We start from the raw sequence: 21,432 nt of genomic DNA on the forward strand, positions 1-21,432 counted from the left end.
GGCGTAACTTTCCGATGCCGCGTAACGACGCTATGCAGGCCGTCGGTGTACGGCGACATCCGGTTAAATACGCTCTATTGGGGGCTCGCGTTTTTTATTGGCTAGGCTAATAATTGCTTATAAAGCACTCAAGTAAACACTTGAGGAGCTGATTATCTTCTCTAGATGTTCCTCCATCGACTCAGGAAATTTTGCGTCCGTGCAAGTTCAGCATGCCGCTAGGACGCATTCCTACTAAGGGTAAACACGGGCAAGCACAGAGACCGGTATAACACAAATTCAAAAATATTTTTCTTGCTTAAAACAAAAAGAAATTTTACAAAAGTTTCTCAGTTTGTAGACAATTGATGTTTGTAATAAATACACTATTTAGCGTATTTTTATCCCGACCACCTCAATGCTAAATTTACGAGTAAACATAGGCTAAAAGTAACGTTTTTGCAACTTTGTCGCCAGCTGTACAGGCCATTTCATGTTATATTCGTCTCAAATTATTTTACGCTTACAGTACAGATAGCTGGCAATTAGTTACTGTGAAATATAACCTTTCGGTAAAAGCTACCTTTCTGCAAAAATTTCCCAGTATGCACCAAATTTTGCATATTTATTGCCCTATAACAACTCACGGAAACGTAAAGATAGATAACACCTTTTTTAAGTGAAAAGCCTATCTTCATTCTCAAGAGAAAATCCTGAGCTGGCCTAATTTATGAAAAGAAAATTTTTTGACAATGTGTTTTACGACTCGTATTTCCAGCTTTCTAAAAAAAACTTCACATGTTCTTCGCGGTCCTGAAAAAATTTTTTTCGCAAAAATCTTTTAATGGTAGACTTCTTGCTTTCAAGAGATAGTCCTCAATTTTTTTCAAAGTAATCGCTGATGGTCGAGCGCCAAGGTTGGGACAGTTGTCGTGGAATGACCCATTATGATTACAAAGGTGCATGGTTTAGATAAGGAAGAGAACGCCGTCAGTAGAGTAGCTGGCGCGGACAATCTGTCTCTTGCGGCACACTGCAAGCCGAGCGAAGTGTGGGGCGACCGCCTTGCTAATTGGGAGATCATGACCGGGAGCGCGTAGGTGACTCGTGGGCGCGATTCACAGCAGCCGCCGCAGACAGACCTGCGCTCATGTAGTTCTTTGTTTCCATATATGGTATCGGTGAACGCGCTTGCCGCATATCTTACCGATGGCATCATCGATGAAGAGACGACGGCGCGCCACTCTGGAGCCATCTCGTAGCGGTCTTCTCTGCAGAACCCGTCTTGCGCGGCACCATGCGTTTGCTCTCATGCTTGCGCCACACCCTCTTACTTCACATGCTTACTCGCGCTCTATTCACTCTCGCCGCCTTTAAACCCCGCTGCGCTCCGCGTTCGCTCTTTCATCATTCGCAGCCCTCGTTCGATCGGTTACGCTGAGGGAGGACGAGGTAAGCCGACACCGAAGAGTTGCTCTTTAAAGATGAGCAAGCCATTCAGCGCTTATACTGCGTCAAACATGACGAAAACAACGCCGGCACAACATTGGTCAATCATTGACTGGCACTGGTCGCAAAGCCAGTGCCAGTAAGGCACCAGGCCCATTCCTCGGGAGTATGCTCATCAGAGGACAAGCTGCAGCACTTGTAATTAGGGTGATGATCGCGACACACTTTCGTGAATGGATCTAAAGCTTTTTCTCAGACACAGCGCACGTCGAAGCAAAACTATTGATACTTAATGCCACCTTTTCCTGAGCGGGTGGTGTGGCGTAATAATTCTTAGGCGTAATAAATTCTTACTCGGCCTATCCAAACGAGAACAGGATTTTTTCCCAACGGAATGCTATGCACCATCAAAGCGCCCTGAATATTTTTTTCTGATACTAGGGGTACGTAACGGCCTGAATTTCGCAACGAAGCCACGAGATAAAAATCAGTGTTGTAGCCTCCTAATGGATACAATGTAGCCTATGTAAATAAGAAATCCACAAGAACCCTTTACAAACCAAAACGTAATATAGGTTCTTAGATGCTTCAAAGTGAAGCGCAAGAAAATGCGCAGGTCCTACGCACTGTGGAAATCGATTCAAGTTAAGTTTGCTGTGCGATTTGTGTGCGTCGACAGAATTTGGCGGTGATTTCGACGGCACACGACAGTGATCATATGGTGGTGCATGTTACCTTGCAGCACCGCTTGCGTTTCTCTGAGTAGTACACAGAGCGTACAGAGCGAAACGGGTTTGCTCCAGACGTATTAGCGCGCCATTGTCCATAGCTTGAGAGAACGTTAGCACTGAAATTCCCTTGTACGCCGCATGGCGTGGTAGATGAGGTGGAGAAAGCCTGTGGAGAAATAGCTGCTGCGACGTGCCGCACCCGACGGATCAGGGTCCGCTGTCCACCCGGGCTTCCGTCACGCATGACGGCCTCCCAATGTTGCAGGGTAGGGACATCGTTGCTGAAGTGCTGATTATGCTGGGCCACCTCTTGTGTATTTTCGCTGCTACGCCGCAGTACATTAAAGGGCCCCTCACTAGGCCCCATAGCAAACCTCGGTTATATGCTGGAAATTGTTACGCATCCTCTAGGGAGCGTCCTGACGCAAAAACTTTTCAAATCGGCTCAATAATAGCCGAGATAGAAGTATTTCAGTGCTGCCAACCTATGATTTCAGGAGGCCAGCTCCACTGCCAAGCGAGACTACTCTTTCCACTTGGGCCGTCCAGCCTCCGCAAGCGAAATTCCTTTCCTGCGTTCTCCCATACCGCACCTCGAGGGCTGCGTCACGCATATGCCACGGTCCCCGTCCTCTTTTTTTTTTTATCCCCGCCTTTATTGCGGCCCGGGACAATTCCGCTGACGGCGTCGCGCGCGAGCCGTTGTGATGGCCTTGTATCGCGCAGCGTGCGATTTTGCGCGCTGTGCACGAGGGTACCTGACTGGCTGTATAATTCAGTGCTGCACGAATACTGAGGCAGATACAAGCGGGTCACAGAACCTGATCCTGCGCTGGAACACGGCTGGAAATGACATATCTTCAGTGTCTGCACGCGCGGCTGCAGGACGTGGGAACAAGCAGACGAAACGGAAGTACAGCTCTCTTTCTGCGGGGAGAAATAAAGCAAAAACACGCAAACATTCGGTTTGTGAGTTTTATTATTCGTCTAGGCTTGAATTTGTCTATTCGAGCTACATATTACGCAAATAACAGATGTCGCCTGGAAAAATTCTCGAAGTCACGTGTATCAAGAAGTGACGTCACAGCACAAACACGTGTACGTAGCCGCAATAGCACGCGCACAGCGTCCTCTGGCTTGGGGCGCGGCGGCCGCGAGGAGAAAGACAAACGGCGTTCGATTTGAAATTTCACTCCTTTCCGTAGCGCGTAGCGATGTAATACTTTGCAGACATGATCGTTATCGCGCATTGCATGCTCTGCACTGGTCACCTAAACATGGCCAGACGTGGTGAGGGGCCCTGTAATGAGGCTTCACCTCTGCACGCCCTGCGTCAGTTGTCGGCATGGAGAAACTTGCACGGTCTTTATTTGTCATAAACAGTAGAAACGTGTCGTACCGTACCTTGAAATATTATTATCACTATTATTCTTCTTACTATTACTTTTATACGAAGAAGTTTGTCTACCTTTGAAAAATTTAAAGTTAACCTTACACCATTTTCAATACCTTTTTTTATACTATGTAGCTTCCATATGCTACACTTGCCTGTATTTGTTTGTTTTTCTTAGCTATAGCTGTGCATATGGTTCTTTTTGTTTGTCTAAATATGGAAATCATCTCAACATACGTATTTTGTGTATAGTGCCATGACTTTAAAAAAATCATGATGTGTATTCTTTTTAAAGCTATGTTCATATTTAGGTATGACTGATTATTCATATGTGTATAAGCGGGTGATCGGCGGTCTGTCAGGCATTCTATGCCTTTACGCCGATTCCCTAGGCAACTATGTGTACTGGTTGTCTCAAATAAATACGTTTTACGTTTCATTAATAACAGCAGTATTATATTATTACTGTATTATTATTATTATTATTATTATTATTATTATTATTATTATTATTATTATTATTATTATTATTATTATTATTGTTATTATTATTGAACATACCTTACAGGCCCCTTGACAGGGCATTGAGTAAGGGGGTAATAAAAAGTACAAAGTAACTTGTCAGTGTAGAAACGTACGGCTCAAATATGCAACTTAACACAAAGGAGAGGAATCGATGATAATGTGGTGTGACGGCAAATATAAGGTTGGGCGGGAAAAAGGATAACACGAAGAAAAAAAACAAAAAATATTGACTGGCATTACACATATGGCAAAACTGCACACAAGAACTATAATGTGTACCGATTACAATGACAACAGTAAAAAGCAAAGAAACTACAACCAAAGATAGACTGACAAATATGCGGAATGTAGGCGCATGAACAGTTGGCAGAGTTTAAAAGACGCACAATGGTAGGGCACGACAAAACAGCAGGAACTAATGGCGTGCACAGTAAAAACATTTATCAATATAAGAAATGCAGTGGGGTACAAATTAGGATATTGAAAAAAAAGAAAAAAGCACGTGCAGTGGTACAAAAAATGACGGATGTCTTTGGTCTATCATATATGTACAGTTTGTCCCCAACTGTCACCATATCCAGTAGTATCGTTTATTTTATTGTAGAGACGCCAGACGAAGCAGGATTTCTGACGGCGCCCTTCCCTTTCTGCCGCGATCCTGTCATGTATACAAGCTGCCACGAGCGTAAAATTGTTATTCACCCGTTTGGTCCACGGTATTGGGTTCACGCACTCTCTGTCTCCCCTGTCCACCTTATATGTCCCTCACGGGGTTTTGCGCGTAAGTACAAATGTAAGCGGTACAACTTCTGCAATGTTTTTGCGAGACGCTCACGCATAATTACCGCTTTCCAAAGGCAATTGTATTGATAGCCAGGAAATTCCAGGGCTAACTGTGGCAACGGTCTCGGAGTTCCAGAGGGTATTGTTGCGACGCCCCCGAAGGTCGTTGGAAAGGTCACCCGAGCTAATGTGATATACATTACACAAGTTCTCAACAACCCCCTGATTTAATGCGCAAATACTGGCGTGGCGACCATTGTATTTTTTAAATACGACTGCATTTGGGAAAACGCCCGCAAAAGATTTAAACAAACCAAAAACGTATACTGGACTGGCACGCACCGTTAGCTACCGAATGAGCTCAAACTACGAGCTCTCCATGAAGGAAGACCAAGGTGGAGATCAAAGAACAACCCCACCGCATTCATGAACAATGCAAACCCTTGTTCAACAGCCTCGGGCTGCCCGTCTAGAAAGCTTTGAGCAAAGGTTCCGTCATTTGCCTAGCCTGAAGACTTCCCTGTGAAAAATATTTTGCATAGCAAGGCAAGGCTTAAGGACAGTCCTAAAGTGTACGTGATCATGTGTTTCAGAGGGCGTACACGCACGAATAAGTAGCGATTGCTGACGAGGCAGATAAGCCTTTTAAAGAATGCTATCATCTTCCTGGATGGAAATGCTTAAACGCTATCACCGGCTGCTAAGGTAGCTTTTTTGTCTTGAATAAGGAGGCATATTTCGAAGATGCTGGGAACGCCGCAATGTAGCTGAAGAACGTAGGCACGTGCCTCCGATCACGCTTAAGAAAACGGCTGCAGCAATTCGCACGAATGCAACGGGCGTTGTCATGCTGTCTGGAACTCCCCTTAGATATGTTTGTCACTCTAAAAAAGCTCACTGAAGATAAATAATACTTAGACAATTTTACTGTCTAAGCAAGGCTACTTATAAACTTCTAACTCATATAGCACAACTTCGTTGTTAAGAAGAAGCACCAACAAACTGAAACAGAACATATAGAAACCGCAAGTAAGCACATGTGGTCTATAGGTCTTCTAGGAGCAAAGCCGAAAAAGAAGAAAACAAAGACAAGTGGAAAATACACGACAAACGCCGTTCTTAAATACTTTTTACTTGTATTTGTTCACCCCATCTTTTGACTGCTTCGCTCTTTTTCTTTATATTTTTTACTCGTTTCTATAGCCAAGTTTCAGTCAGGCGAATGAGGTGTCTAGGTGTTCTGTGGCAGTTTGTTTGTGTTCCTTATCAATGAATTTGTACTAACTGGTGAAACTCTCAATTCTGTTATAACCCAAACTGTTACTATTCGCCAAGCTCTAAGTCTAAAGTACGACGTTCAAGTAATCGACTTTCCTAAGCCTAAGGCCAGCAAGCTTTCCTGAATTCTGGCCGCGCGTGTGAGACTCCCATTCTCAGCAACCCTATGACGATTCCTTCATATGTACTGTGAAGTGAATAGAGACGCGTTGTCAATTTTCGCACTACGGAAGCACATCGGCAGCTTCATTGAATGGCTCAACCGCTGCCAGATAATTAACTTTTCACCTAAAGAATCATATCTCAATGTACATTTGCATAGCTCTTTTTTTAATCCGAATTACCATCTTTAATGAAATAACATCGAAACTACCTTTCAACAGGGTAGTAGACATTCTGAGATTCATAGATATGTCTTTCCTCTTTTGCACATTCTTAAAAAAATAGTGCTTATCTCACAGTGCTGCTGTGGCTAACGTTCTTTCCGAGCTCATTGGTTGATATCTTTGAGAGGTGAGTATATTGTGCAACATATGAGCTCATAGGTTCCTGTATCTAGAGCTTCACTTTCAAGGCCGCATTTACTCGGACCATAAGCTGTTCTCCATCCATTATTATCTTCCTAATGTTCGCTCACTTAAAAGCAGGGTATCGGAACGAAAAGTTTCTAGTTGTTGGGTGAGTTTCGCTCCACTAAATAAAGTTCCGTGTCGGTAATGCTCCAGAACGAGTAAAAACAAAGAATGATCCGCAACACTTGATAACGGTTTCGGTTCGCATGCAGAAATATTAGAAGAAGCAACGATAATATCCCAGTATTTATTCCCAATAAATGAATTATGAATACTGAGATCTTACTCAGTGCCTTTAGTCACTAAGCAGGTTTATGTTCGTTTAAATTTGATTAAATTTAACCACAGAGGAAATAGCTATTGCGCTAGCCATAGCACAAACACCATCGGGTGTAATGATCAGTGATTCCCAGACGGCCATACGAAACTTCGCCAAAGGTCGAATCTCCCCAGAGGCACTACGACTCCTAAAATTATCTAATAACCGCGACAAAAGTGTCGATCTCATCTGGACACCCGCTCGCACACTACCAGACGGTAGCAATGAGGTGGCGCACAGCATGGCTCGAGAACTTACGGACTTAACCCCGCCTCACCGACTATCGATGAGTGGGAGTGGAAAGATCGAATGACCAGATTTCAGAAAATTACACAACACCATAGATTGCAGAGGCGTACATTCACGCCGCCGCACCCAAAATTAAGCAAGAACCAGTCCGTAGAATGGCGGCAGTTACAGACCAGATCCTATCGAGTCCAGCTATTATGCACCTAATACACCCAGATTTATACCCAACGGACAAGTGCAGACATTGCAACTATAGAAGCACCCGGGAGCATATCCTATGGGAATGTACGGCTGTAATACAGGGTGACGGTGATGCAGCCTCAAACAGCGACAGCCTCCGAGCGCGCTGGGAGTCTGTGTTGCTCAGCTCGGACCTGCACCAACTCTGGGCCGTCCAGCGAGCCGAGGAAGCTGCCAAGGGCCAACAACCCTTGGCTGAAACCTAGGCGGGGTCCAGGCCCACCCCACCAAATCGCAGGGCACTGAATAAAGTCATTTGAGTGAATGAATGAATGAAATTTAAACGAAGATAAACAAACGACAAAACCTCGGTAACAAGGCGTTGTGCTCGCATAAAGCGATACAATAAGCTTTTCAGCGTCCACGCCCTTCTGTTTATTACGATGCCGATCTGATAGTGCATGGAGCGGCTGGCGCAGATTAGCGGAGCGCTCGACCAGCTTTTGCTCGCACCATACCTGCCATGCATACGCGCCTATGCCGAGCCTTGAGATAAGCGCTAATGCCCCTTGCCTGGCGTCGCTTGTGTCGAATTGCGGACTTTCCCATTGAACTGAACACCGATAAACAATATTTCGGTTTTACTTTGAAACAAAATACTAACTAACATTTCGGTTACGTTTTCGCTTGCGTCAAAAATATTGTTTTTCTTTTCGTTCCCTTCCTACGCACTGCTTAAATGTTGTTATAGCGCACATAGTGCACTACTCCGTTTTCCGCGAATTGCAGGAGTCGCGCACGCAGGATAGAGGTGATTTTCCAACTAACTTCATCTTCTGGACGCCTGTACCAGAAGCCAGAAAAATAAGCGCCTTGGTACACGGCCAACAAAAGGATGTATTTAATGTTTCTTCCTGCAGCCGCCACTATTCCCCTAACTCGAGAGACGTGCGAAAGCGTATCGACTTCAATGCTGATTTATCAGTACGAGTATCGCATTTCAGGTTCGGAAAGCTTGTGAACATTCACTGCTTAGATACTAGATGTACAAAGAAATCAACGACAAAGGAAATTTTATTCCGTGCATGTACTCTGCTATTTACTCATTCTGCCAACTTGTGGAGGTACACAGTAACTTCACTGCAAATTTTCAAGGGCCAGTAACATCAACTTTGCGGAGGGAAGGATGATGTGATATTGTAGTGATAGGAGTCGCAACTGTGGACAGCGACATTGACACTTCAATGAGGGGGAAAAGAACAAGGACGCTTATTGATTACAGTGGTCTAGTGTTGAGGGCATTTGACTATAGCTTCATGCTACCAAAAACACTCCTAGCAATCATTTTCTGCTACCTTCTTTACAACAATACGCGTACATGTGAAAATTTTGTGATCGACACATCGTGGTGTATGTAATCAACATCATCAGGATTATGTGAACTATCAACATGTTTTCTTTGCACAAGTGGCCACAAGAAGAAAATCTATATGCCACACACAGATACAGATACAAGGCCTGTGCATGCTGTGTCAGCTGTCATGATGCAATCGCCATGCTGGCTGTGCGATTATTGGTTGTCATCGCTGTAGCACAGTCTTCGTCACTGTCACTGTTACGGCTGTCGTCGTAATGCTGTCCAAGTACCCATCAGATATAGCTACTTATAATTATTTCCCCATAAGACTTGCATTGTAGTGATATTCTGAAACTTCTCTCAATGACCATTCTCTCAATGTCACCATTCTGACAATAACTTGTCTATTTTGCTTGTTTTATGCGTTTAGAGCATAGCGTAGATGCAGAAATTTTCTTAAGCAGTGTTTCTAGCGGGGTGACGAAGGTAATTCGGCTCAGCTCAGAGAATACATCTGGATAAATATGGCGCAAAAGTTAGAAGACTGCAGGCCTGCTCTCCAAAGCCAAGGTAACCAATGTCATACTGATGTACTGAATTACAACGTGGAAGTACTTAACCTTATTATCACCTGAAGTAAACTGAGCTATATATACCCATAACAAAACAAAGGAACGATCCTGTTCACATAAAAGAAACGCTATTTCCCCTTGTTCTCTGCCCCCGCTGAAGAGTGCTTGTTGCTCAGAAAAAAATTGTTGAAGCATGATGCATGAGTGAAGGCTGGGATAAAGAGCGCTTCCAGGGCTAATGGATAAATTGCAGTTAGCAATCGTAGCGGGTAACGTAGGCCAATCTCGGCCGGGGAAAACCCCGGTGGCCTCTAGGTACTAACTACGTGTAAGCATTTCAACAACATTGTACGAAACAATCTGATAGCACGGAGTGAAATCAAAAATTTAGTTACACGTGCTTCCAAAAGCCAGCCACATCATTTTAACAGTGCGTCCCCTACACTTAATTACGGTCATGGCAGCCGCCTTACTTTTTGAATTTTCAGCCCCAACGACGGTGTTTGAGTTATATCTAAAAAGATAGGAATGGGAGCTAGTTGGTACGTATTCATCGGTGAAAAATTAGTGCGCAAAATAAACGCAGACAAGGGAGGACAAGGCCACGACAGAGATTTTCCTGTGGTCCTCCCTGGACCGTGTTTATTTCGCGCAGTTTCTTTACCTATTGACCTGTGCGGAACTATTTTTCATATGGTATCTTTAGTGAGCTGAACAGTGGAGTGTTTATAACACGTGATGTGACTTTTAGTGGCAGCTACTCTAATCGAAGGATCTGTTGAAGAAAAGCTTGCTCGGCTTACATTTTCCTCGCTTCTTCACGATGATTGTACCGGAGTGGGGCATCTGCGCAAACGTAAGGACTGCAGTGAGCTGCTGCCGTAGGTGCACTGCCCGCGTTGCAGACTGGGCGCGATAGACTATGGCACACTTGCCCACATAAGAACAAAGCTTCTTTGGAATTTCAAATAATATTCGATGTTCGATGTTGGAAGAGTTCAATGTCAGAACACCAACAACGAATAGCCGATTGAGTTCCTTGTCCTGCTTATTATGCTTGCGATTAAATTTTCCAGTGCGTTTGTATTTTATCATGTCAACGTGCGCCCTTCGCATCCGCTTAAATACAGAACAGCTGTTTAAAGATGCGGAGGGGTCTTCAGTGTTACAATTATCAGTGACCCAGCATAGTGCGTCTGTACATATCTTCAAGTGTGGTCACGCAGCAGGTGACAAAGATAATAAACACTTGCGTGTCACGCTGTTTAACGCTTACTTATTTTGCATTGATTAATATATCAAACAACAGAGGTAAAGTTCCCGCAAGGAAGCCACAGGAGGGTTTCTAGCGTGACTGTTTGTCGTCTGCTGACAGTGACTTTTATCTCCGCACCAGCAACACAAGCTTCTGAACTATACTGCGGTTATATTCGTTGGACTGACACAGCCCGTGCGCTGATTTATAATTTGGACATTGGTTGCAAAAGCACAAAGAGTTGAAATGAGATCGATCACCAGTAAGACCTAATAAGAATCGTTAGAAGCCAGCGCCGCCATATAGTTACTACATCCTTCAGGTGCATCTTATAATACGGGAGCTATTAAGGAACTCTTTTCAAGAGAAACTGATCCTCGCCGAAAGAAGAGGCCAGCAATGGCAGCTACAAGCTGGCGCTGCGCACGGACAAGTATGTTACATGCTCAAATTGATTGCCAAGCATACCAGCACCTAGATATGTGAAGTATGGCAGTAAGGTACGATGACGATCGAAATATGGTCGCGTTAATAGGCTGAGCGTCCCAAAAAACTTTAGGGCAAATATTATAGAGACGAAGCGCCCTTTCATATAATGAGGCAAAAAAACAATACTTCTAGGAGCGTGGCCAACATAATCCAGTTTTTACCCTTCTACTTTTTCTAAGAGAAAGTTAACTTTCCAGTTTATTCCTAGAAAGTCAGGGGCTTCACCCATATGTCATACCAATGCTAAAAGATGTAGGAAGTTTTCTGTACAAGGAACGTGGAACACGACAGAACGCGGGAATTTCTCACCAGGAACGCTAGAGGGTGCTGACTATAATACCAAACACGAAAGGAATTCCGACATACTGGATATCGCCAAGCATCCTCGAAAATTTATTATGACATGCACACCTGTCCGCACAACGATGCATTATTTGAGGGTATAGGGAAGAGTGCTCTTCTAGTTCTTTTTCATATGTTGGAAAAAGAAACTTTTGAGCACTATTTAACCCAGAAGAGCAACAGAAAGCTTCTTCTGCTGCATTACCCGCATTCTGTACAAAGACATAATACTGATCACACATCAAACTATTTCCTATCCTGGAGAACATTTCGAAGTATCTGTTGCGAGTGTGAACAACGAATTTTAAGTCAGGCAACGTGCTTACGGGGACACGCTCCACAGGGGATGCCCAAGGACTCGCAGATGGTTCAATGATGTCCTTAGTCAGTATTTTCTCAACTTCTGTTTCAATGACATGGTATTCGGGCGCAGACACTCTGTAAGAATGCCTACGAATGGGTCTAGCATCCCCGCTGTTGATGCGATGGGTTACAAGTGATGTCTAGCCAATATTGGGCAAAGAAAAATCAAAAACATCGCGGCAAGATGCTAACAATCTGCGAAGATCTTCGTATTGAGAACGGGACAGGTCAAGGGCAATCATACCGTCAAAAGGTTCGTCAAATACTCGTCTTGTGTCCGGGCTTGCAGGCGACGACTGTGGAGAATCGATAGTCAGGGCGAGAGGATCGCATGCGTCTAAAGGTAATATGCTGCCCAACTTCATGCCTTCGGAAAGAAATTGTGGGGTGCGCCCAAAGTTGAGAGTAGGTAAACACACCCGGTTCTCCACAGCTGTTGCAATAGAGTGAGTGAGCGCAACACACCGCTTAAAAGAACGCCGAGAGAAGGGCAGATCACACAGTCACCTTCACAAACAGGGAGCTCTAAGGTCCACGCGACAAGCGTTGCGGTAGCTGGTTGCAGACGAACAAACTCGACGACATAAACGCGGTAGCAACTAGGTGTTGAGGTGAGGTAGAGAAGGAAGTTCCAACTGTAGAAGGCCAAATGAGCAGTGAATGAGGGTAGAATGGGCGCTCAGGATGTCACAGCCAAAGATGACGTCATCGGACACCATTGTAGAACGGAGAAAAGTACTGAGGTCTGGTGGCCAGGGAAGATCACACGCGCAGTGCACATGGTAACCATGGAAGATGTACCGTGGCAGGCGACGTGGCAGGCACAAGATCCTAGCGTAGACGACGAGAAAGGCGAGCGCTCATGAAAAATAGTTTCGCCCCAGCTAGTATAAGCGCCTGAACAGGCGCGCCGTCCACTTCTATGCCGAAGAGGTTTTGTCGGACAGCCAGTGTCAACAGAGGGTTTCCGGGTCAGTTGGCTAATGCAACATGACCTCTGGGACCGGCACTGGTCAGCTTTCCGGAGGTGGACGACGACGGTATAGTGACGGCGAGCGACTGGTCACGGAGAGCGCGAACGGTGCATCTGTTGGGAGGGCGAGGAGTCGTGGAGTTGGGGCAACAGGGTGCGGGGGGTCATTGCGAGCATGAATCGAAGGGGTCTGACTGTCTTCCGTGCGGTAAGTGTACGCGGGACTAGATGACGGCGACAGCGACAATGGTGGGAAATATGGCCCATCTCTTTACAAGTGAAGCATACTGATGTGTCTCCACACGTGCACCACTGGTTGGGATCGCGGTATTCGGGATAGGTTGATTGTGGGCAGGAAAGTCAAAAGAAATAGCTGGTCGCAGGGCGACTTACAGCACAGACGTGATGAATGCCTGTGTTCGCCAAATCTTCACGTACGACTGCTGGGATCAACAATACTGCCGGGTGGGACTCATCGTAAGAACGGGCATGAGGAACAGATGGGGACGAGGCCTCTATCTCACGCCGCACAAGACGCAGAAAACGTTTTGTGTTAGGCGGGTGGACGTCCTCACACGTTGACGTAAAGGTGGTGTTAGGGGGCCGCACGAATTGTAGCGGGACGCTACGGCTCTTCGCTTCCTCAAAGCGTCGGTTCTCTCTTATGATGTCGTCGACGGTCGAGCAGTCGTCCTATATCATTAAATTAAACGCGCTATCGGCAATGCCTTTAAGTATATGGCTGGCTTTGTCAGCTTTAGGTGTTTTGTCGTCAACCAGCCGACACAGAGCTAACACACCCTTAATGTACACGACATATGGTTCAGTCGATGTTTGGGGCCGGCACGAGAGTTCCTTCTTAGCAGCTCGCTAGGGCCCCGCCGAATTCCCGAAGTGGCTGTGTAGTTTTTCCTTGCATGGGTCTCAACTAGTCAGTTCCTCCTCATGTCTTTGGAACAAAATACGGGCCCTTCCGTTGAGGTAGTAGATAACGTTTCCCAGCATGATTGTTGTTCTTGCTGGCTCGATGGTGTAAGGCTAACCAGTCTTCGACCTCAATGGAGTCAGTGCCGGGGAAAGTAACAGTGTCTTGGAGTTTGGCCATAAGAGCTTATGTTGTAGTAGCCGAGACATAGGCAGTGGGCCACTCCGTCGACATGCTCGTGCGGCCCAAAAGATGTCCGCTGCAAAGCTCCGTGGTGTCCTCCGGATATGCCCTGTACCTCTACGAAACATGTTAGGGGCAAATGTTAAAAATACGCAAGACAGGTGCTTCTTGCGCAGGGCAGGTGGCTCATAACAATATGTGAAAGCTATACGCCGAGCCATATTGTTGCACTACTTTATGTCCATGGCATGACGCACGTGAGCACGACGTGCGTGGTGAAAAAGATGACATATTGCGGATGAAATAATGAACAGCCTATATTTTCAAGGGTCTAGGTGTCAAAGAAAAAAGCAGGCTGCACGCTGCCGCTGTGTCTTGTCATTCGGCCATAAGCACACTTATTTAAAAAAAGTGGAGCGAAAGTCCTCGTTTGCATCCATGTAATGGGATTGAAAATGATGGTATAGCAGGTCGCTGTTCTGCCACCTTTGGAGGTCAGGCCCATGTTTCTGATCATAAGTAGATGCGTAAATATTCCTGTTTGTACCCGCTATAATTCCTGTCTGAATGAGGTGCATGAAAACTATGATTCCTTGTACTCGTGTTTGAGGATATGAAGGGGAATCTACCAATAACAGAGATTACTAATTTGTCCTCAGGTCTCGCAACTAGGTACTTCGTGGACACAAGAAACTTTAATGAAATAAAAGAAACGCATGTTTGACTGCTTCCTTGGTTGATTTATTAACTGACTAATTCATTCATTGACTGGTCAATTCTTCACTAGCTCGCACGTAGTGTAAGACGCCACAGCTGCTTTCTTACAAGCTTGCAACGCAAAAGAAAAGTGTCTCTATTTATGCTGTGTATGACATGGTAAAATCCAGGTAAGTTTTAAATCATATGAATTCTGCGCATTATTGCACAACTCTAGTAGTGGCCTACAATCTAATTCAACGTATAAAAGATTGCAAAATATCTACCACTATCTGCAAGGGCGTGAGAATATCTGCGCAATAATCAACACTTGAAGTAAGTGGACTAGTTTATTCAAATGTGAACACAACGATGTAAGGTATGCTTTAAACAAAAGAAAATTTTTAAAAATGACAAGTTGCATGTCGTATGATTCTTATCCTTGACCTCGGCTATCTTAGGTGCATGTTATTTGTACAAGAAATTAAAATGCATTTGAAATTGATATTAAATTTTCACAAATAATTTCTCATACTTTTTACTTTCCAGCAGATATTGGCAATTTAGCAGTTGTAGCTAATCACTTTGGAATAAAATCCACATAAAACAATTCCGATGATGCTTTCAGTCGCGACATACACATTTCGAAACTGTGCTATGAAATACAATCGCGTTCTCTGTATTTGTCCACTTTAATGCATAACAAGTCGTTTTTTTTTCGAAATTAGGAGATAGAAAAGTGCATATTTACTGAAAGCAAACATGGACTGGTTTCTAAATTCATTGCACGTGGCTGTGCCTTTACAAATGACTTGCTTTTGTTGGCAAATTTCAGCATGCGCCATAACGTTACTAGTTAGAAAGGAGATCAGTAAAGGTTTGATCATTAGTCAGTTATCAAATTTGAGTTTATATACAACAATGTCCGCTTTTTCGAGTAAAAGAACACGATGCGAAGGTTTGTGTTATAAATCGCAGGCAGACTTTTGAATTTCTGTATGTGACAAAGTGAGCGTTTGTTATTCGTTACTCAGTCTACTTAAAGTGCGAACACAAGCCATGTTATACTTACAATGAACGGATACATGGTGCTGGACACGGAATCTCCTAAAACCATTCGTGCCTGAATATCACTGAGCGAAACTGCAAGCAGGCAAACAGAAAAGAAGATGCTTTTTCATATGTGCTAGCTCATTGCTCTTGCCATTTTTTATCTTGGAAACGGTTAAACTTTCTTTGTGTGTTTAACTTGTATGCTGCAACTAGTTACGGATCGTCGAAGTCATCCTTTAGGCAGGAGCTGAATTGACTTGCCCGAAATTGTATTTATAGAAAAGGGAAATGAGCAATTGAGAAGTGAGATTGTTATTCATACTGAGTAATAATTATAACAGTTTTTAACAACTCTTAAATGTAAAAATTTACTTAACCAGAGTAATTGTTTTTTATAGAGAATATTCTCAAGTGCCAGTACGAAATTACAGCAGAAGTCCTAAATGCCTGTAGAAATAGCAGAGCATCAGACAAAAATACACGCGAGCACTTCTCAGGAACAGCAATGGAAAGTTACTGCAGAGACAAAAAAATCGAAGAAAGAAGGGATGGCAAGCAGTCTATAAATTCATAGAAAATTGCCGAGAACTAAAAACGGAAGAATGATCGCAGGGAAAAACAAGACTGCGGTAGCAAACTATAAAACACACGCAGCATACTGCAGGGCCTTAAATGAAGTGTCTTTTAAAGAATTAATAATAGAGCGGGTAATTGGTATCGTGTGCTAAAGTATTATGAAACAAAAATGATGCTTCGAAAACAGAAGTGCGGCAAGGCATTTCACCTATTTTCCCCTCATGACCACGGTGTGCAGATTACTGCAGCAGAATATGCTGTTGCGGGGTTATCAGTAGATCGCGAAAATATGAGCTGTAGAGTCCATTTAATTTTATAAGAACTGTGCGCTTTTACAGAAGACACTATACCAAACCAGGCTCAATGCCTGCTACGAAAACAGCAAGCATTTCACGGCCCTAGGAGGAGGGGCATCGCATAATTAGCCATTGCCTTCATAAGGTTCAAGTGAATTTTATTGACAGGAAAAACGTTTTAACCTTCGGATTCGTAGGAAAAGTTTCAAAAAGTAAATAAGCCTGCGTAACAGTTCGCGGCGTACATGTGGACGGCACTGTTTTCATTAATAGCGTCCACTTCTCAGAATGTGTCTTTTATGTATTTTTTACAACTTTTACCGGAAAGCTATTGCACCTAAAAAATCAACAATGAACTCGCGCAAAAGCGGGACCGTTATACCACGCTTACGCTGTAAACAGCAATGGCAGCAATGGCAATTCTAATTTGCAATGGCGTTGAGCGGCGGCAACGAACCCCCTCATGGCGCCTTGTTTTCTCGCTGTGGTTTTGATGGCTAGTGAACAAACCGCGTGGTTTAACAGTTGTATAGAATACAAAACAGTGACCAAGTCATGTAGCTCCATTATACGACTTTCTTCTCCTTCTCGTATAGCCTCTATGAAACTCCTCTATGCCGTCCTTGAGCAGTGTTACTAGAGGGGCATAGTTCTTAACAATATTATGAAATAAGATACAGCATAGGGCATACGACTTGTTATGAAAGGGCACATTTCAGCGGTTGGGACGCAGAAGAAGCAATCCTTCTTGAATTGAATTGACAAAACATTTCAGCAGATTAAGAAGAAGGATATGGCTGACAGCAGTTTAACTTGACCCATGTAAATGACACACAATTACGCGTTTTATTATTTAGCTTTGCTTCATCCTCTACAGTGCTCAATCAAGTGCTTGCCCTGGTGCTCATCCTCATGTTTAATAATTTGCTTTGTATTTCAACAAACGTCTAGGACTACCTTGATCCCAATATAAATACCATGAGAAGTGCATCAGCAAGATTCGAGCACATATATTTAAGAAATATGGCTTTAATTGATTTCCTTTATTTATTTAAATTATCCCTGAGAAAATTTCACTATTCTGCCCAGCCAAAAGCCCATAGCATTCATACTGGCATTTTATAATCCTGCTTTTCACTTACTTGGGCGTCGCTTGACTGCAATTGGCTGACAATCTGTGAAAAAAAAGAGATACCTTCTAAAAAACGTTCGTATCCTTTCACGCTTACCTTGAACCCAAACAGTACTCAGCTATCTTACGGGCTATTTCTTTTTCTAACACTAAGTGTCCGGCACATAGGTAACAAATGACACTGTATTCTTGACAGGAAAGTACGAAGCACCGAGTTTTCAATAAATAAACACAAATCAGCCAGCTGAAGATTAGTGTTCCGGGACAAGATACGTCTCAAATGGTATAAAAATTTTAGATTGCACATGCTTACTAAATGTTACAAGTGAAATGAGTGACTAGCGAGTGAACTAAACTAAAAAGAAGTCCTAAATAAGTGTTCAAATAAGTTTCCGGTCTCGATTCATTAGCCATTACGGATTGGCCATGCGTGATATGCCTTGCAGAAGCCATAAAGGCAAACATTAATGACTTCGGAAGAAAGAGCGCTAGAGTAGGTTTCCAGATATTTTGTAAATGCCCGAAAGAACGAGGAAGAAAGGTGAGAGCATGTCAGGAAAGACTCGCAAATCAACAGCATGCTCGAAGCTACACGATACTAATTTACGGCTACACTACTGCACATATTTGAGCATAAACATTCTGCTGGATATGTAGCAGTGCTTAACAAATACGACATGTTGTCGAAGCTCCGGCTGGCCACAATTCACGTGTGTTGTGGACTGTACGCGCCAGTGCTTAAACCAGGAGGCACCACTCGAACTCGCTCTGACCCGCTGCGCATTCGGAAGCGCTAAGAGTGGATAAGCGCAAGCACGTATAAAATGAGAGAGCTTCATACTGCGGGTCCTTTTATTGCGCTTACAAGAAAATAAAATAAATATACTGTGCATCATTTACTAAAACAGCTAGCTAGGCGAGTTGGTAGGTTTGTACCTTCGGAATTAAGCAGCGTGAAACAGAGAATAGGCAACGCCTGAGACATCTCTCAAAAAGTAAATGCTTTATTACAATGCCAATGTTACTATACAAGCTTACTAGCCCACTGTGAAGACCCGCAGTTTGAAGCCCAGGAATGGCCGAGCCGGCCTTGCAGGTACAGGCCAGGGATGCGGTTCGAATCGTCGGCCTACCGTCTAGCACACCACAGGCCCGGACTACTGCAGGCAGCACTGGTCCCTGCATTCACCACCGACGCTGACCGATACACTACATAAGACTCAAGATGCCCCCAGGGTACGCAGCACATTGCAACTCTTATTTTGAGTCCGCCAAATGACCTTTAGCTACCTGGATGAAGCTCACTAACGCGGGGCCCTCAATGCGGTGGACACTCAGGCTGCTACAGTAGACATCAGAAAAGAAATTACCCAGGTTATTTTCACCTGTGATAACCAGTCGGCAGCAGAAAAGCTGTAACGCAGTTGCCGAAAACACGCGAAACGGCAAAATATAGATGGTCCACATCTATATGCCATCGCCCCGCACATTGTGTAGTTGTGCGATTGACAGCGCAGAATTAAACAGAAACTGAAGAGCTGTTTCGAGCATTCCACGTTCCAAATTTTTTAATTATTACGGATCACATGATGGGTAAAACAGCCACTGCAACCACAACGTTCCCAGGCTCACATGTACTTAGCTAGGTCATCTTCAGCAGATGTATATACCGCTGTATCCCCCACGAGCTGAAGTCACAGTTTTTCTCTATGTGCTTTGACAAAGTCCACAAATCAGACGCCTTCCCCGACAGTGAACAAAAAGAACGTGCTGAAGATGTGGAAAACAAACCATCATGACTGCAAGCAACGACGCTCTAATGGGGGCGACGCCGATGATCTGACTTGTGAATGTGACAGACAGCTAACAAAGTGGTCAGAGAGGTGGTCTACCATAGGCGCTTAGGAGGAGATGACGATAAGTAAGCGAAAGCACTCACATTGCAAGCCGAAGCACAAACCCAAAACGCCAATCCGACATGTTGAGAGACCGTGGCCGCTCCAGGAGCCGCCGCCCACCCAGGGGCCACAGTCGATTCAAGGCCCGCATCTAGTCCCGAGCCCAACAAAAGGAGCAGTCCTCAACCAGGAAAAGTGAGTCAATCACGTGGCACCTTCCAAACCGATCCCCTCAACTATGCATATAAATTTCGATGGCGAGCTCAGAAACTCACCCGTCGTTACAAGAACGCCCTACTTCAAACATGGAGACCAATTTTAACGTCAACACTAGCTTCTCAGTTACCGATGACATGGGCACACAAGCAGAGGCACACGCACCTGAAGCCACATCATTAGACCACACAATCGAACCTCTTGCACACTAGCGAGAACCAGTACCAGAAAAAGACCAAATACCACAACACAGCATTCCAAAATCTTGCAGCAGAATTTCAGCAACTATAGGGCGAGATGAAAGAAGTGCAAACCAATGTAGAGGTCAAGATAGTTGAACAGGTCACTGCCGACGTTGAAACGACGCCAAAAACATAAAGTTAACCGAAAATGATTAGCCAAATCTGCTGGCTTTTCAACGAGTCAGTCAGCAACGAGGCAGCGGCAATGGTCTCTACACAAGTGCAGGCTGCTGTCGCCGCATTACCACACCATGAAGTGTACGATCGACACAAAGCAGGTCAATCCACCAGCCTAACGCGACCCCCTCTTACCCTACAGCGGGCATTCTGCAAAATGAACAGCAGAACAATTGTGACTAATCTGGTGGTATGAGAGTGGAACTGTAGAGGGACTGCTTGAAAACGGGGCTGTCTCACGCAGCACATTGTCGCTCCAGACCATCGACTAGACATTCTCCTACTCTAAGAGGCTAACCAAACACCTCATCTTACAGGCTATACGGCGTACAGCCATGATTGGACACTGGCCATTCTGGTTTGAAAAGATATAGGGACAACAGTTGACCACAGTACGGAGAAGAGCCTCCCTGTACGCATCCTCTCAACTAAAATAGACAAGAGCAAGCTATGCTCCCAGTTTTTTGTCACAAATGTCCGTAGGTCACCTAGACAGAAGGTGTCACCATCAGGGATGTCGTGAATGTGCGGCGAAATAGTATTTCGATCATTGAATTGCAGGTGATCTCAAGGCGTGACCACATCATAAAGACGCACAAAAAATTCTCTCTAAGGATCCGCACTACTCAACCATGAGCAACAGGCTCTGTTAACTCTCCTTAATGAGACCAGCTCCCCAACCCGGCGCGCAAACTCCATAGAAGAAGACATCACGCCCAATCTGACCTTCTTCGAAGTGGCGAACCGCGAAGCCGCACAGAGGGACACCCAAAGGACGAGGACAAGCGCTGTGAACTGAAATTTTAATATTTCATGCATAATTGTATATAGAAAGGTAGATGAAAAAAGATGCGAAAATGTGATATAAAACCGTAATATCATTATCAGCCACTGTTCATGCCGACGCTGTCTAGAAATGCTAACTCTCTTGGCGATAAGGCTAGGGATGGCTTATTTTTGCATTGGCATCCTTCTCGTGCCATTCTAGCTGGTTCTACGATGTTGTGCGTTCGGTCGTCCATCTATGTGTGGTATGGTATGGCACAGCTTTATTGAAAGAGCGATGGCTCATTGTGCATTAGCGTAAAATGATTTGTTGGCTCGAGCACACAAGCTCCCCCGGGAAATGCATGGCGTGCCGTGCGAACGCTTAGAAAGGTGCAGTGCGGCAACCGAGCTCTTCTCTCGCGCTTCTTTCTCGGCACGCTCCGCGATCAAGTGGCACTGCT

The 21,432-nt window shown here is 44.5% G+C and overlaps 1 protein-coding gene across 2 annotated transcripts in view; it reads right to left on the bottom strand.

Moving 5' to 3' along the window:
* The window catches only part of LOC142571201 (transmembrane protease serine 11D-like), a 99,212-nt gene extending 83,459 nt beyond the window's left edge, over window positions 1-15,753 (bottom strand). The window contains exon 1 of one of the 2 annotated variants that reach the window (XM_075679469.1): window positions 15,686-15,753. In XM_075679469.1, the coding sequence (XP_075535584.1) occupies window positions 15,686-15,730 (45 nt within the window). In that variant the 5' untranslated portion in view covers window positions 15,731-15,753. Of the gene's footprint in view, window positions 1-10,190; window positions 10,237-15,685 lie in introns of those variants that run through there. The other variant, XM_075679470.1, reaches the window with a different exon arrangement.
* Between the last annotated feature and the right edge of the window lie 5,679 nt (window positions 15,754-21,432).

This window comes from Dermacentor variabilis, chromosome 2 (assembly GCF_050947875.1).
Source record: "Dermacentor variabilis isolate Ectoservices chromosome 2, ASM5094787v1, whole genome shotgun sequence".
Lineage (NCBI taxonomy): Eukaryota > Metazoa > Arthropoda > Arachnida > Ixodida > Ixodidae > Dermacentor > Dermacentor variabilis.